The sequence below is a fragment of the Eucyclogobius newberryi genome, unplaced genomic scaffold (assembly GCF_026437365.1).
Source record: "Eucyclogobius newberryi isolate DKJ021-1_F unplaced genomic scaffold, fEucNew1.0.hap1 SCAF_12, whole genome shotgun sequence".
NCBI classification, from domain to species: domain Eukaryota; kingdom Metazoa; phylum Chordata; class Actinopteri; order Gobiiformes; family Gobiidae; genus Eucyclogobius; species Eucyclogobius newberryi.
Genome location: NW_027315746.1, coordinates 25484640 through 25502434, shown reverse-complemented (window position 1 = coordinate 25502434; position 17795 = coordinate 25484640). Strand labels below are relative to the sequence as shown.

At 39.7% G+C, this 17795-nt stretch overlaps 1 protein-coding gene across 1 annotated transcript in view; it reads left to right on the top strand.

Annotated features, from left to right (window-relative positions):
* pcmtd1 (protein-L-isoaspartate (D-aspartate) O-methyltransferase domain containing 1) overlaps positions 1–14943 on the top strand; it is a 28193-nt gene extending 13250 nt beyond the window's left edge. Inside the window, exons 5-6 of the mRNA XM_072441670.1 lie at positions 10713–10836; positions 12273–14943. Of these exons, the coding sequence (XP_072297771.1) occupies positions 10713–10836; positions 12273–12649 (501 nt within the window). The 3' untranslated portion in view covers positions 12650–14943. The remainder of the gene's footprint in view (positions 1–10712; positions 10837–12272) is intronic.
* The last annotated feature ends 2852 nt before the right edge of the window (positions 14944–17795 follow it).

Sequence of the window (17795 nt, the reverse complement as noted above, 5' to 3'; positions counted from 1 at the left end):
CAGCGGAACCACCTCCTCATCAACGCGGGGAAGACCAAGGAGATGGTGGTGGATTTCCGCAGACGCCACCCCACTGCCCCCTCACCAGTGAACATCCAGGGACGGGACATTGAGAGAGTGGACTCATACAAGTACCTGGGTGTTCATCTGAACCACAAACTGGACTGGACTCATAACACAGACGCACTGTACAGGAAGAGCCAGAGTCGGCTCTACCTCCTGAGGAGACTCAGGTCTTTTGGAGTGACAGGGCCACTCCTGAAGACCTTCTATGACTCTGTGGTGGCATCAGCTCCTGTACGCAGGTCTTTCCTTCCTGCTGCTGTCAGACTTATTGCTAACAATCACTGTTAGCCCTGAACACGTGTATGCTATCATACCCATGTGCAATACTGACATAATCATACCCAATAATGTCATATTCATGTGCAATACTCTGACATAATGTCAATCATATTGGTGCAATATTCTTTGTACATATAACTGCTGTAAATAAGAGTGTTTACTTTTGCCACTATTATTGAGTGTTTGCGTGATGTCACGCAGGCACTATATGTTCTTGTATTTCACGTATTTTTTATTATTATATTTTCCATGATTTTCCATTTAGCCAGTTTCAACTCCTTAACGCTTCAACCGATTTCAATATGTTATACCTCATTACGATCGCTTTCGCAGTAGTACATGTGCTATTACTTTTGACATTTGAACAACTTGTACTTTTTGCAGAATTGTCGAATTTTCAAAAGTATTAGTTTTCCCCATTTAAATGAATTTGGGCATTGAGTGTCTGCGGAATTCTTTAGACTTTATTCTTTAGGCTTTATTCTTTAGTCACGTGACGCATGAAAAGATAAACACACATTCTTTTCCAAGCGCCACTGTTTCTGAGATAACGTCACTCCTTCCAAATATTATGGCTAAGCATGGAGGAGCTAAACAGCTGATTGTGCACGTGGGTGCAGTGGACATGCGGCGGGAACAGACTGAAGTTTTGAAAAAAGACTTCTTGAAGTTATTCGACGTGCTTGATAAAATGGAAATCAAAACATTCATAAGTGGACCTCTTCCAAACATCGACAGGAGGATAAACAAGTTTAGCCGGCTTCTTCAGCTGAACACATGGCTGTCCAAAGAGTGTTCCCCGAGAGGACTACACTATATTGAGAACTTCTATCTATTCTGGAAACGAGAGGACCTGTTTAAGAGAAATGGCCCCCACCTATGCAGAGGTGGAGTGAGGGTGCTGACAGAGAACCTGCTCCACGCTCTGAGGCATTGGACTGGGCCTGGACAGGGTCCTGAGCAGATAGTTAGAGAAGAGAGGAATGAGAGAAGAGACCGAGCCAATGTTTCAACATCAAAAGCACCACAACCTCAGCCTCCACCAAAGGATTCATCAGCAGCTGCTCCACCACCACCAGCAAAGGATTCAGCTCCAGCTGCTCCACATTCACCTCCACCGCCTCCAGCAAAGGAACAATCTTCAAAGGCCTTGGACCCATCTGTGACAAGCCCAACAACATCCCTGTCATCGCCCCTGCCTTCACACCAGCCCTGGGTTCCCCCTGCAACATCTACTCCCACTAAAGATTCATCATTCTCCTTCTCATCTCCACTCTCACCCATGGGCCTTCCCAGCCATTTTGAAAGTCTGATCAAATCAGGCATTAAGATGGCTCCACTCACGCCCAATATAGCAAGGGCTATGTCAGTACCGACTACACCAACAAAAGCCCCACCACCCATCCCCCCTCGCCTCTCACCTGGTCCCAAACTCTCCTTGGCTGCAAAAGCCCCACCACCCATCCAACCTCGCCTTTCACCTGGTATCTCCCATAGCTAGGATGCACTGGGTCTCAGCGTTGCCGGTACTTATTGTCACATTAAAAATCAAACAAACCCGGGGCCCTATGTAAAAAGAGCCCCCCCTAGTGCTATTTCTGTAGTCACATCATCACAGAGATGGAAAAACAAAATGCGAGTCAGGCCCAATCTGAGAAATGTGATTCATATTCCCTGTGAAAAGATAAAGCCCAGTCTCACTGAAACTAGTCTGAAACTTGCTGTGCTAAATGTCAGATCCTTATGTAACAAATCTCTCTTAATTAATAATTTTATTTCTTCTTATAATCTTGATTTTATGTTTTTAACTGAAACATGGCTTGACAAAAACACAGGAAATGTAGTTCTGATAGAATCTGCTCCACCCAACTTTAAGTTTGAATCTGAAACACGAGAAAACAAAAAAGGGGGTGGAGTCTGTGCTGTCTTTAGAGATGAAATAATTACCCGCAGGTTGTCTTTTGGGGTGTTTTCATCATTTGAGTATGTATCCTTTAAAATGGAGCTAAAACGGTCTCCATCCATTCTCTTCATTGTTTTATACAAGCCTCCCCAGCACTGCCAAAGTTTTATTGATGATTTTACTGAGATGCTTTCAGTCATATGCACAGACTTTGATGGTTTGGTCATTACAGGTGATTTCAATGTGCAAGTTGATAATATTTGTGACAGAAACGCTAAAGAGCTTGATGCTGTCCTTGAAACCTTCAGTCTTACTCAGCATGTGAGAGGCCCCACCCACAGCAAAGGACACACTCTAGATCTCATAATTACAAAGGGGGTAAATATTTCAAATGTTAATGTGATCGATGTTGCTCTGTCTGATCATTTCTGTGTCTTCTTTGACCTGTCTGTTTCTCCCAAACCTCCGGTTGGTCCTGCAGTTGTTCAGAGGAGACACATAAGTGATGGCACAGGTGCACTGTTTATGGAAATGATAAACTTTGAAAATGTCTCATGTTCTAATGTAAATGATTTGTTGAACTCTGTTACATCTAGTGTTTTGAATGTTCTGGACACCATCGCCCCTATAAAGGCTAAAATGGTTAAAAATAAGCAGAAGGCGCCGTGGAGAAATGATGATTCGGTCAGGGCACAGAAAAGGGAGTGCCGCAGGGCCGAACGGAAATGGCGCAAGTCAAAGCTCCAGGTTCAAAAAGAGATTTACAAAGAAAAGCTGAACATGTACAACCTAATCTTATGTAGAACTAGGGAAAGATATTTTTCTGAAATAATTGGAAGCTGCAGTAACAACTCGCGTGTCCTGTTTGCCACAGTAAACAGATTAACAAACCCTCCAGCTCAGCTGCCGTTAGAACTCATTTCCACATCCAAGTGTAATGAGTTTGCATTATTCTTTAATGACAAAGTTCAGGGCATTAAAAATGCTAGAAATCCCACAATGCAAAAAATTACCCTAAAACCACCAAGACAATTAGAGCTAACTCACTTTGCACCAGTAACTGACAAAACTGTCCATGAGATCATCACCAGTCTGAGTTCATCTACATGCTGCCTTGATGTGTTACCCACCAAATTTCTAAAGTCTGTGCTGAACAGTTTGTTACCACCATTCACTCACATAGTTAACATGTCGCTTCAATCTGGAACATTCCCAATGTCTTTGAAAACTGCGGTCATAAAGCCTCTCCTAAAGAAGAGCAGTCTTGATGCCGCAGTACTGAGTCATTACCGGCCTATCTCTAATCTGCCATTTTGGGGCAAAGTCCTTGAAAAGGTTGTTTACCAACAGCTCACAGATTTCCTCTTAATAAACAACTCATTTGATGTTTTTCAGTCAGGTTTTAGACCTCATCACAGCACTGAGACTGCTCTTGTCAAGGTGACAAATGACATCCGCCTGAACACTGACACGGGCAAAGCCTCAGTCTTAATTCTGTTAGATCTGAGTGCTGCTTTTGACACTGTCGATCATGGGATCCTCTTACAGAGACTAGAGGACTGGGTAGGCATCACTGGCACTGCCCTAAACTGGTTAAGGTCCTATCTGGAAGACAGGAAGTACTTTGTTGAAATTGGTAGCTGTGTCTCAGACCACATGACCCTGACCTGTGGAGTGCCCCAAGGGTCAGTCCTGGGTCCCCTTCTGTTCAACCTCTACATGCTGCCGTTGGGTCAGTTGATACGCAGTGAAAATGTGTCCTATCACAATTATGCAGACGACACTCAGATCTATGTTTCACTATCGGCAGGTGACTATGGACCAGTAGATTCACTCTGTCACTGCATCCAACAGATCAGTGTGTAGATGCAAAACAACTTTCTCCAGCTGAACTCAGACAAGACTGAAATAATTGTTTTTGGCCCACAGAAACAAAGAGAAAGTGTTAGCGGTCTCGCTCTAAAACCTACAAACCAAATTAGAAATCTGGGGGTAATAATGGACTCAGACTTGAACTTTAATTGCCACGTCAAATCAATAACATCAGCAGCTTTTTACCATCTAAAAAACATTGCCAAAATCAAAAATATAGTGTCAAAACCAGATTTAGAGAGACTTATCCACGCGTTTGTCTCCAGTAGATTAGACTACTGTAACGGCCTGCTCACTGGCAGTACATCCAGAACGCTGCTGCTCGGGTCCTGACCAGAACCAGGAAGTATGATCACATTAGTCCTGTTCTCAGGTCTCTGCACTGGCTCCCTGTGGCTCAGAGAATAGACTTTAAAGCAGCTCTGCTTGTGTACAAGTCTCTCCATGGCCTAGCACCAAAGTACATCTTGGATATGTTAGTGCCATATGAACCATCTCGGACTCTGAGGACCTCAGGGACCGGCCTCCTGCGGGTGCCCAGAGTCAGGACAAAACATGGGGAATCTGCGTTTCAGTTTTATGCAGCTAAAATCTGGAACAGTCTTCCTGAAGATGTGAGACAGGCTTCTACTCTGACAATGTTCAAATCTAAGCTAAAAACTGTTTTGTTTAGCTGCGCATATGACTGAAAGGATTTTTTCTTTGCACTCTTCTCTTTTGTTTGTGATTTTATTAGTGTAGAAAATCAGTTGGATTGATAATTTTTAATTTAGTTAATTTTATTGTAGTTAATTTTTATCTTTGCACTCTTCTCTTTTGTTTGTGATTTTATTTGTTTAGAAAATCAGTTGGATTGATAATTTTTAATTTAGTTAATTTTATTGTATTTCTGTTTCTGTCATTTCTTTGTGATTTGAATGCATTTTTCCTGCTGTGTGAAGCACTTTGAATTGCCTTGTGTATGAAATGTGCTCTACAAATAAACTTGCCTTGCCTTGCCTTTAGTAGTTTGGGATTGTGATCATGTAAAATAATCACGTCTATTCGTGATTATAAATAAAGAGACATTATTCTTCGCCTGCCCAGAGGCAGGAAAATAAAGAGGAGGAACTACAAAAATGGAGTGAGACTACAAGAATAAAGTCTAAAGAATAAAGTCTAAAGAATAATAATTCTAAGCGGCACTTGTCCAGAGGACGTACATTACTTTTGCCTTTACAATTTTTCGAAACAGACACAAACATGTTTTCACCCAATGTGTTTTATTTTCTGCTTTTTGACATGCAAACAACACTCGCAGCTCCTGGACTTAACATAGTGTTATAGCATATCTTTCCCTCTTGTATCACATTCTTTGGAGAAGTATCTGGGACAGTAAGTGAAACAGAATAATGACAGAATAATTACACCATTTTACCACATGTATACACATTTATATTGTAAACATTACATTACATACCTTGCACATTTATTCCCAAGTCCCTTTGAACTTTGATAAGTTCTTCCTGCAAATAAGCAAGACTGCGCATATTTGCCATCAAGCATCGGTCATAACGTTTCATGAGATCTAGGTGTTTTATGGACATTTCAAAAACGGCCTCTTGTTTGGTCCTCAATGCAATATGAGGGAGGGAGAGGGAGGGAGAGAGGGAGAGACTGAGAGAGAGGGGGAGAGGGAGGGAAGGAGAGGGAGATGGGGGGAGAGGGAGAGACGCAGACACTCCAGCAATGGCCTCAGCCATTGCAGATTTTCTAGTTATTGTTTTTCTTATTTTATTTTTTCATTCTATTCCTTATTAAGAATATAAGCGTTTTTTGTCTTTAAGAGTTTTGTTTATAAGAGCTTTTCTTTTAAGAGTGTTATTAAAATATGACCAAGTACTAATACCCATCTCTGTGCTATGTACTTTCTCTGCTACAAAGTCCATCCCCTTCGTTTCTTTATGAATATCTTATTGCTTTGACAAGAATATTCCTCAGTATAGCATTTACCTTATCTTGCTTGACGAATGTGGGATTATACCGACGTATCTAGTTTGAATTAATTAAACTGATCGTGATGAATAATAGGGATGCTTTTAAGAACATGAAGATTAACTCTGGACTGCCGAAAACTGTTTAAAAATGTACTTGTTCTGTTTTTACTGTTTGTAAAAAGAATCATGTACAGCGCCTTCAATAGAGAATGCAGCTTATTTCACATTTAGATTTTTAAAAATGGCCTAAATCTGAAACCAACCATGAGTGTATAATTGCAATAGTGATATACTAGTACTAACGAACAACTAAATGATCCAAATAAAAAATCTGGACGTTTCATCAGAAACTGTAAAATTATGAATTAATAGATAAACAGCAGAAAATTTGTCATGAAAACCAAACACAAAAAAGATCCTTAACGTATAATACTGGTAATTACAGTATTTCTATTGACAAGACTTTCAGTCTGTAAGAAGTTTTCCAAGACGAGCTTCTGTACAATCCCAAGGTTGCATCAGAAAGTACATTTTCTGCATATAACTGCTATGATTCACCGTAGCAGCCTCATGTGAAATAGTCCTGAAATGGAAGAAAAAGCAATTCAGAGCGACATTTTTCACACGGGCGACCCTAACATTATTGTAACAGAACCAGTCTTGCAAGATGTGATTTCTCATACGGCCATAATGATCCATTTCTGAGCCATTATTCAATCCTCCCTCTCACCATATGTCATTCTAATTCAATCACACAGACTTTTATGAATGCTCTCGCTGTTCAGTGACCTCACCCATAAAGAAGCGTCTCGGACTAGCGTTAGTTGTGGTTGGCAAGTCCCCGTTATAACAATGACTCATGAAAGACATCACTGTGCAGCAAAGGGCGCATAGTATGAATGAGGAGCTTATTGGAAAATGAAGGGCTTTAAAGGTGCACTGTAAGAATGCATAATTGAAAGTATTTTGAATATTGATGAATATTTAGTGTGTTGGGTGTGCAATAGGAAAGTGAGGAATATTTAAGACATCCAGAATTAGACTCATCTTCTCCTCTCCTGCTTCAAATTGACTTCGATTACTATTCATTTTGACTCTCAATTGTGGTCTAATTGTGTTTTGATAATCCATGCCACAAACGGCACTTTATTTGTTACGGAGCCATTGACCAGAACCAAATGACTATATTTTGTCCTCATAAAAAGCCTGCAAGTTGTCAGTATTTACTCCAAGGCCATGATCATAGCAATTGTGTTTAAAACTATCATAGACTGCAATAGTAATGCAATCGAGATGCGAAAGTAGGTGAATATAAGAATATGATTACTTTTTGCCGTAATTAGTTGACAGGTCTAATTAAGAAATTACATTAGGATTTTAGTGCCTCCCGAAAGGCCATCCCACTGAACATGTGCCAACCTTTCTCTTACTTTTATTTTTATTATGATGATTTTACTGCTAATTCTTATAGAGCATTCCCTGTCTTGATTATAATTTGATGGTTATGAGTTTATCTTAAAAGCGTTTTGGTTATTGGTTTTCCTAGAATGTTCCAGAGTTTGGTATATAACGTATCTACAGTATCTCCATGGAGACAAGCGCCACCAGGCCAAGTTATAGATCAGATCTGTGGAGAGGTGGCCACACTCGCAGTTAAGAATGCATGTTCTTCCAGGTACTTTTGCGCATTAGAACACTTGTAACTGAATAAATGTTTGATAAATATGTTAATGCTATACTATGGAATATATATAGCCTATACATGGGTTTTCATAATGAGGAAAATTAATTTGTGGAATTGTGTTTTGTGTTCTTTATATGTTCTAAAAAATGTATATGGGAAAAATCCTCACTTTCTTACACAGGAAGGAAGCTGAAACCAATTAATTTGAAACTACAATTTAAAATACAAAGTGAACCAATGCCCCATAACACAACATGAATCCTTTTTGAAAAGTCAGATTCTTTGCCAGTGCTTTTAGACTAGTCTAAGTCTGCAGGAAAAAGCAGCACAAATAAAGACAAGGTGTTCTAAGAAACTGGAGGCGCTTTAAGTACCCCCGACCCACACAGGGTTTATTTTAGTCCAAACTTACCTGAATAAAACATGTGTTTGAAATCACAGTCACTTTTGCTGCAGCATTGTTCTGCTGCAGTTATTTCTCTTTTATAAATTCTAAATAGTGTCTGCACACCTATTTGTAAATATAGTTCCGCACAGAGAATATTGACAATGTTCATTGTTTTTTTTATGATCACCAAAATTGCAATGAATTACTAGCACATTATAATTACGTACTCAGAAAGGGGTTTATTGCCATTGTCAGTGAACAGAATTCACAAACTAGAAACTTGCTTTGGTATTTAGGTGTATAATAACACTACATCTAAAACCAAAAGCAAAAAGAGAAGCAAATAGGCCTGTTGATTTATCGTTCAATAAATGATAGGGAACAATATTTTTGGGGGCACAATATTGATCACGTTTGTATTTTCTTTGCAATAGTAGGGAATCTTTATTATATTTGTGTCATATGATGAGATTTGAGCTGTAGAGGGTTGGGAATATGTACATTTCTGTGGCCAATTACAGTTTAATCCGGATATTTATCTCTTGCGGTTCCTGCCTTTTAAACAATACTGTACATTTAAAAAGGGTTTACTGTGATAATCCTGCTTTAGAAGTAGTCAAGTCAGGTTTATTTGTAGAGCACGATTTGTACACAAAGTGTTGAATAATACTTTAAAGGTGCACTATGTAACTTTTATGGTGGTCACCTGCATGTCTCCATGGAGATGTAATTGCTTTGCCTGGAATGTTCTACACTATGAAATTAAACTTACAGGTCAGATCTATGATAAGGTTAGCTCAAAGAAAATACATGTTTCAATGCTTTTCTTAGCAATCAAATCCTCTATCTTGCATTTATTAAATTACGTATACCTTTAATGCCATGAAATATACCAAGCAAAGCAATAACATTTCCATGTATACAAGCAGTTGGAGGACACCCACACCAGAAAGGTTCAATAGTGTACCTTTAAACCCAGAAAGTGCACCTTTAAACCCAAAAAGTAGATGACCAAAGAACCTCTTCCTTCTCTCCCGCGCACGTGTTGTGGTTTAGATTATGTAAATGAGGTTGTGCAGCCGTTTGTGTACAGACCCACTCTCAACACGTCTGTCTCTCTTAAACATCTGTCTGCTGTAATGAACATCTGGAGACTGAATGGCGATCATTAGGTCCCTGTGAAAGCGAACACAAATGCAAATAAGTACAATTAGTACAGTGTTTTAGCCATTTTTCTCAGTATTTTTATGCAACGTGATACTGAACCGTATACAAGGATGTCTGAAAGAACGGTATATATTGTTTATAATAAAAGCACCAACTAAAAATAACTGTCAACAACTTTAGTATATCGTTTCAGTAGAAATTGAAAATATGAATCTTTAATAGCGGAAAGGTTGATTATAGGTGCATTTTTCCGGTGGAGTGTTGGCCATGGACCTGCTTGTCTCCATTGATGTTAATATTTTGTCTAGAATTTATTCATTAAACTTATCTAGTATCTCCATGGAGACCAGCAGTTCAGTTCTGTGGCGAGGCAACTCCATTCAAAATATGAATAGATGTTTTGTTTCATTAATAAACACACATGTGATAGAATAAATGCAAAATAGAAAAGTTGAATGTCACGCTGTGGACTATTCCAGGCAAAAGAACATAATTTTCATTCCAACCCCCTACAAGAAAAGTTACATGGTGCACCTTTAGATGGTGCACCCGGGACCTCAAATGGGGGCCCACCATCAGCTCTCTCACCGGGAAAGAGCAGCTGAGGAAAGCAAAGCTGCCAGCGGAGATGATGGTGCAGTTCTACACGGCCATCATGGAGTCCATCCTCACCTCCTCCATCACCATGTGGTACGCTGGAGCCACAGCCAGGGACAAACAGAGACTACAGCGCATTGTGCCCTCTGCTGAGAAGGTGATCGGCCGCAAACTCCCATCTCTGCAGGACCTGTACGTCTCCAGGCCTCTGGGATGTGCAGGTCGGATCACAGCCGACCCTTCTCACCCTGGACATGGACTAGTTGAGCCACTCCCCTCAGGCAAGAGGCTGCAGTCCATACAGACCAGAACCTTCCGTCACAAGAACAGTTTCTTTCTCTCTGCCATTGAACTCATGAACACTACCTAAGCACCTTGCACTCACTGCACTGTTCACTTCCTATTGCATTACATAACTTTATATTTTATTATGTACATATCATGCCGTTTAGTATTCAGTGTTAAATATTTCTGTGGTTGTGTTGTTTTGAATTCAGTGTTCAATGTTTTGTTGTTTGTGCTGCACCAAATCACCAGGACAAGTTCCTATGTCTGTGAATTTTGTTCATGACAAATGGCAATAAACCCAATTCTGATTCTGATTTAATATAGCTTGCATAACACGTAGATATTTGAACTGGCTTTGTGACTTAAAATGACTAACCAGATTTTGCCATTTCAATTCATAATATTTTCATAATAATCATAACCCTGAAATGCAACTTTGTGATCTTTCTATTGTATAAATGTGATGTAATGTGATGTTATGACTGTTTGCAGTTGACCCAGATAACGCGGACAGGCCAGAGCAATTGGGAGAGTAAAAACATCTTGGCAGTGTCGTTCGCTCCCCTGGCCCAGCAGAACAGAGGTGACGGAGACAAAGCCGACACCGTCCAGCTCCGTAAGTTTTCAACCCCGTCATGTTTCTGTTACAGGGTGAGGAGAATGAGCCAAAACAAGATTTGGCTTGTTCTCCTCACAGTAAGAAGGGCCGATTCTATATGTCTATAATCAAGTCTCAGCTGCAGGAAGGGCTCGTTTGTTCTTTCCTGGATTAATAAAAAGTAATACATGTCAAATAATAATCATAAAAATGAGAATATCAAAATGAACCATTATGACTTGTAAGCTAGTCGCAAGTAATTTTTTGTTTTTTGTTTTAAATCTACGCTAACAAATAAACAACTCTGTGGAATCTGAAACTTTTAAAATAAAAAATAAACTTTTTATTACGTATTTACAAAATCTTTTGCAAAAAAATCTATTGTTTTGTCTCACTGGTGAGGAGCTGTTGCTGACTTGATATTTTAAATCGATGGGAGCACAAACAATGTCCTCAAATCAAGTTTCATTTTGATAAATATTGGTAAACGATGTAATTTTTTAATCATCAACTTTCTTTTTTCACTGTCACAATTGTACCAAGGTTGATTTAAAAACTAGTAATTCTCTTTGTCTAATAGAATATTAAACCTGTCCATGAGACCAATTTTTGCTTTGAAATTTAAAATATTTTTGTTTTGATGTTTAAACAGATTTAAACAGATTTAAAAACAGATTCACACATATATTTATTATTTTCTGAGTGTAGATTAAGTTCACATTAGATATTGATGATGATAAAACAACCCTACAGAGATGTCTTTAATCAGAATTTACTGTCAAAGTCATAATTCATGGCATCACTTTCATTTGCATTGTGTCCTATACTTTAACAGCGACATTTGATGAAAAAAGGTGAAACAAAGACACAGTTCAAATACTTCAAATAATAGACTGAATCAATGTTTAGAGGATAGAAGGCTGAAGTAGTCTGAACTAATTTTGCAGCACAAATTGTAGATAAAAGTTAATATTTAAGGCGGTTTGTGTTTTTTGGCAGTAAAAATCTTTCCGATTGGGCGAAGACTGAACCAATGACGCCCACAGCAGCTATTTCTGGAGAATTAGACAAAACTCAATTTTTGGCCAAAAAACTTCTTGTTATACTAGTCGGCTAGCAATATGCTTTTATAATAAATTACTTGTTTATTTTTAATTTATTTTATTTAATTTATAACAAAGCAAAATGGGTTTTAATTTGCCTGAAAAGTGTCTGTATTTCCTGAAGCCAGAGTGCATCCTAAGTGATGTGACAGCTTTTTGTGTGACGCAGGAGCCGGGCCCCACAGCTGCCTCCCTCCACACCCTCTGTAATTTCCCTTTCCTTCAAGTGCCCGGGCTTTGAAGGCTCCAGGCTCCTCCACTGCTGACCTAGTTTACGCAATGGCCGGGCTTATATCTTTGTTATTATTGTGCCTCTGCCCCTAAAGCCTTATGTCTCCCTCCCGTCTCCAGCCCCGGTGACGGTGCGCAGCCTCCAGGACCTCTCCCGCATCTACATCCGCCGGACCCTGCGCAGCCTGGCCCCGGACGACGGCCCGGGGAAGAACGCTCCGAGGGTCCCCCAGAAGCGCAAACGGAGACGCTGCCGGAGGAGACGCATCAACACCTACGTCTTCGTGGGGAACCAGCTCATCCCGCAGACGATGGAGAGCGAGGAGGAGCAGGAGCACAACGAGGAGGAGCACAACAAAGAGCTGGAGGAGGAAGAGGAGAGGGACATTGGCGACATCGAGATCATCAAGCAAGTCAACGTTTTGAGAGACCAAATCATGACCTTGCCGCTGCCCGAGTCGCTCAAAGCCTATCTGCTGTACTTTAGAGAGAAATGACTCGTACGTTGATTTATAATGTTGGGTGCGGCGCCTACTGAAACGCTCTTCTTCTTCTTTTTTTTTTCTCTGTACAAATGTAGCATTATTTCCATCAGAATCTTGATTGCGAAAACTGTCAAATGAAACGGCATCATAGATAATATTGGATAATAATGTTATGATTGCAATGTTTCTTCTTTGTATGTGAAAAAATATATAAATGTATGGAGTCCCAATTTCTGATCCAGATTTGATCAAATGTCAAAAATCTGTGAATATCAAATTGTACATTTTGTTACTATATTTGCTGATGTCTAAAAAGGATAGCATCTTTTTGAAGCTTTAACTCGCTATCAGCGTCTGAATTGGATGATGCCGGGAGGGGGGGGGAAGCAAGGCAAATGAGGCCACACAATCCCATTTGGAGAGGGACGACACGCTTATGTGGACGTGAATGGGGCACTCACACGATGTCATTGCTCTTCACGATGTTTAGCTTTAGGTCAAAGCATTTTTCTACCTTCCGTCTCCACACAGAAGCTCGTCAGCCTCTGGGTATCTTTTGTACTGAGCACCTTTCAATGGGACTTTTTCTACTGGGTGCTTAATTTGGGTTTGCTTAATCTGATGCGGTAATGTCAGCCTCCTGATTGAGAATAAATCCTTTCTTTCTTTCTTTCTTTCTTTTTTAGCTGTAAAAGATAGAAAGTTTAACTCTATTTCGAAAAAGTTGGGATACTGTAAAAAGTGAAAACAAGAATGCGTGTTTTTAGTTTTGTTTTTGATTTACGGCAGGTGTTGAAACATCAAAAATAAAAAGTCAGGGACGAGGTAAAATGAATTGTTTTCAATAGTTTAAAAACTAAACGTATTAATTTGCGTCCTACAACTTAATCTGTGGTTCTTATATCAAATCACATCTGCTCTCAATATGTGACTATGACTAACAATGATTTAATGCATTTTTCAGTTATAGCAAGTAACCTTATCAAAAATGTATCATTATTATAGTTGTGAAATGCTCCGACCTTTTAATTCGTGCCAGTCTTTTGTTGTCTCTTGTTGAAAAAAAACAAAAACAAAAAAAAACTGTATTTTCTATTCTTTCTGCAGAAGATGGCATTTTGTTTTATGTTCTTTCTTTGCTGTGTCCCAACATTTTTGTAATTTGATAATAGTTTAATCTTATTGTAAAATGACCAGATTTGTAGATCAAACTGGTGAACTTGCATGACTTTATTATAGTGGATAGGTCACTGGAGACGATGTTCCAGGGGACTACATTAGTTCTTTTACAAATACTGACAAATCAGACAGCCCTTTCTTATTGTATCAAAAGCAATGAAAAATATATATAAAAGCCTTGATGGAATCCCGGACTATTAAAGCGTCCGGGGAAGCACCTTAATTTCACCAACCCGGAGTGATCTACCTGTGCCATTTTGAGTTGTTTGGGTTGTTTTTTTGTGGCACGAAGCCTATAAGATCACATTGGGGGCTTTTCATTTCGGCACAGGACTTTTTACCAAAACAATGTTCAACTTTAAATATATCGCTAAGAATACATTCCACACGGATCAGCACATGAATCCTAGATGTCACTTTTTGCTTGATTTCTGAATGCATACTTTTCCTGAAAGCTGATTTGAATGTTGTTGATATCAATTCTATTCAATATAATATAAATATATGGTATGTCGATGTAATGCTATCTCATGAATTTGCCTCTTTTTTGCATCTGACTGGTAGCACCCCGTTTCTCTGTACTGTACTTTGACACTGCGAAACCCTTCTAGATCCACTGCTGTTTTGTTCACTGAAATATTAGTGATATTCTTTTAGTGTAATCATTGTTCTGAAGGGGAAAACTATTCATAGTTTTGGGGTGCGGTCAAATTTGTTTTTCTAAAGCTTTGCCAGTAAGCAATAATGGAGTAATTTGTCCTGTAATTACCAATTGTCCCGTTTGATTTGCTCCTTTTCAAGGTGCAGAGCAGGCGCTATTATAAACAACGCAACAGTTTCTATATAGCATAGAAAACATAATAGCCAATCAGAGAAGGCATCGAGTGCTGGATGTTGGGGGTCAATTGCAACAGGAGCGATCACCAGCTTAAGCCCCACTCATAAATGAAAAAAATATGTATTTTTACCAGGTTCATTTGTTAAGAGCAGTTTCATTACATCACATTATAAGGCCCGGGTTCTTCACGTACGCAGTTTGGTTTGGAAATGTGTTGTTTATTTGTAAATGTTTGGCAAGAACAAAATCTACAAAAAAATGAATAAAAGTCACAATCACAACATGTGTTTTTAAATGATTTGTCTGTTTTGTTAAAAGTTTACTGGTGTGTTACTGCTTTGCCTGGAATCTTCCACAGTATGGCGTTAAAACGTATCTATCTGCAAGGAAAGAAGTAGAACACGGCACCAAGCCAAGTTACAGGTCATATCTGTGGAGAGGCAGCAAGTTTTAAAGGTATTTTTGAGTGATGAAAACTGCCGTGAAGAGAATAAGATGCTGGGAGTGTTCACGCTGATCACAGCAGATAACAAATGTGTGAGAAAAAGCAGGAGCTCATCGAGGTCCTTGGGGCAGAACATGTTATAGAAACAATAGAAGTTATGCAGATGACATCACAGCATTCTGAATTTGAGCAGCGAGTGGCAAAAACGCATGAAAGTCAATGGTGAGTAATGTAATCTTCTCCTGTAAGAGCTCAAAACACAAATAAAATGTGATGGAGCTGCTACAGTCTAACAACAAATATAAAGGTCTAAAACTCTAACGTTAAATATTCATTACTAATACTTAATGATGTATAAAGTAGATGATAAACTCAGATAACAACAGGAATACGACAGCTACGCTCACATTTCATTGGGCCGACTTTGGGAGCACACAACAAGCAAAAATGCTTTTAAAACAGAAATCACAAAAGCGTTTAAGACTCCTCTTTCAAACCATCTTTTCTCCCTCAAGGAAGCTATTTTTGTTAAAAAAGAAAGACCTTCTTTAAACATAAATGGAGGGCTAAGGTTTAATCTTCCTGGTATCTATAATGGTATACTGAACCCCTGGAAAGGTAGAGGACCAGGACCAGGACATGTAGATGCTAATCAGGTACTCAGGGTGGTTGAGCCAGGGTCTCACAAAGACAAAGAGGTTTCTAATAGCCCATTAAGATTCTGAATAGGCTAGCTCGGTAGATACAAGGGGGGAGTTTCTGTTGAAACAAACAACTCTTTCTACTTCAGGAAGGCTCCGCCCAATGGGCGGGTCTTACCACAGAACAGTATTAATATCAGAGTTCTCGACCTAAATTCTTTTATTGACAATGACTCTTGGATGAGAGTCGAAACGTCTATTTTTGCAAACTGAGTCCAGATGACTACAACTGAAGCTTTTTCTACTATGGAACACGCCTGGACGAATGAGGGATTACACCGACATATCTCGATAAGAAAGGCACTTTTGTCGTCTTCATCAGGGCAAAGGGAAATCTCTGTGAAGACAATTAAAGCTACATATAGTGCATCTTAGAAAAAAAGATGAAGATGAAAATGGAGCGTACAGACGCTTAAGCAGATGGGCAAATATTTTCAAAAGGCTAAAGCACATTTTGTAAAGTGACATAAGCAGCCATTTTATTGGTTTGGCATTTTGGCTTTCATTTTTTAGTGATCAAAATAACATTTGGTAGATTGCATAAGCCAAATCGAAAACAGAAATGAAGCTACAGCAGACGAGTGTTGTTCATTTTTTTGTGATTTCTGTCATGTCGTTGTGATTTTAATACATTTTTTTCCTGTTGTGTGAAGCACTTTGAATTGCCTTGTGTACAAATTGTGCTCTACAAATAAGCTTGCATTATAAGTTCATATTAGTTTTTAATGGAAAATGTCAAATTATTCAAACTACATAATGTAAAAAGATAAATAAATCAACTGTATTTTTTTTTAAGTTAAGAATGCTAAGTTTAATGCAAAATGCATGTTCTTAAACTTGTCCTTTTCATCACTTTAACATTAGGTTTCAAATTGTGCTTCTCTTTTGATCTTTACTCCTCCAACTTGCAATATAACAATCCATCAAAGATAACAATGTATGGCAGTGGTTCCTCACATGCAGGGCCGGTCCAGCCTATAAGCGAACTAAGCAGCCGCGTAGGGCCCTGAGGCGTTAATAGGGCCCCCAATCTGGCAACCCGTCTTTTGCGAAGTGCAAGCGCAGCGTGCGCCACTAGTGTAGTAGCGCTGCAGGCACGACAGCGCACACAGCGGTAACATATAACGCACAAACCACATTTATTTGTGATGACAATCTGGCAACCAAGACACCAAACCTGCGCTGATTGGTCAACTTCATTGTGCGCGAGGAGCTCGAGAGCAAAACATAAACACAACAGAACATGGTCCCTGCGTGGTCCTCATGTCCAGAGGAATATATCCCCCCGATGCCGAAAAACGAAAGAAGAAACTTCTTGACGATGTAAAGAAACTGCAAACTCAACAACACTCTCCAGGTATTGAACTTCTCTTACAAAGAGACGGTTAATGCTGCTGTTTGAAACAACACGAGTCTGTCACGTTAGTTCGCTCAGGCTGGAGGCGACGAGAGCTCTGCCCCGCGCACAATAATATGTCTGAATGAAAGATAATAAGCTTCACATTTACACCAGCCCGTGTTAGCTGCAGGTGAGGCCGGTGAGGGGCCTCTATGCCCCCGGTCACTAAGAGGCGGAGATCCGGTCCGGACGAGCGCCGTCTCGTCCAGAACCTCTGACGTGAGACTTTGGAGTGAACAGTGTGCGGCCCTGTCCCGGGCCCCTGTGCAGGGCCCCTGTCCCGTAGTCCCGGGCCCCTGTGCAGCCTCAGTTAGAGATGAGCGGGTTTGAGTTTGGTCCCCTCTCTCTCACATCACCATGTGTGAGATCAATCGTGACTCGTGATGTCTGTTTTACTTTGACTTCTTAAAGTGCAATAAGTGGAACGTAAAGGTTTATGCACGTAAGGTCCATCAGCCAATCACATCGCAGCATTGTTTCATGCAGGAGTCCAGTGTGTGATGTTCTGATCAGAACAAACATTTATATTGTAATTCACTTTTAATAGAGCAATAAAACATTTCAATTTATTTAAAAAGCATCATTAGACTATTTGT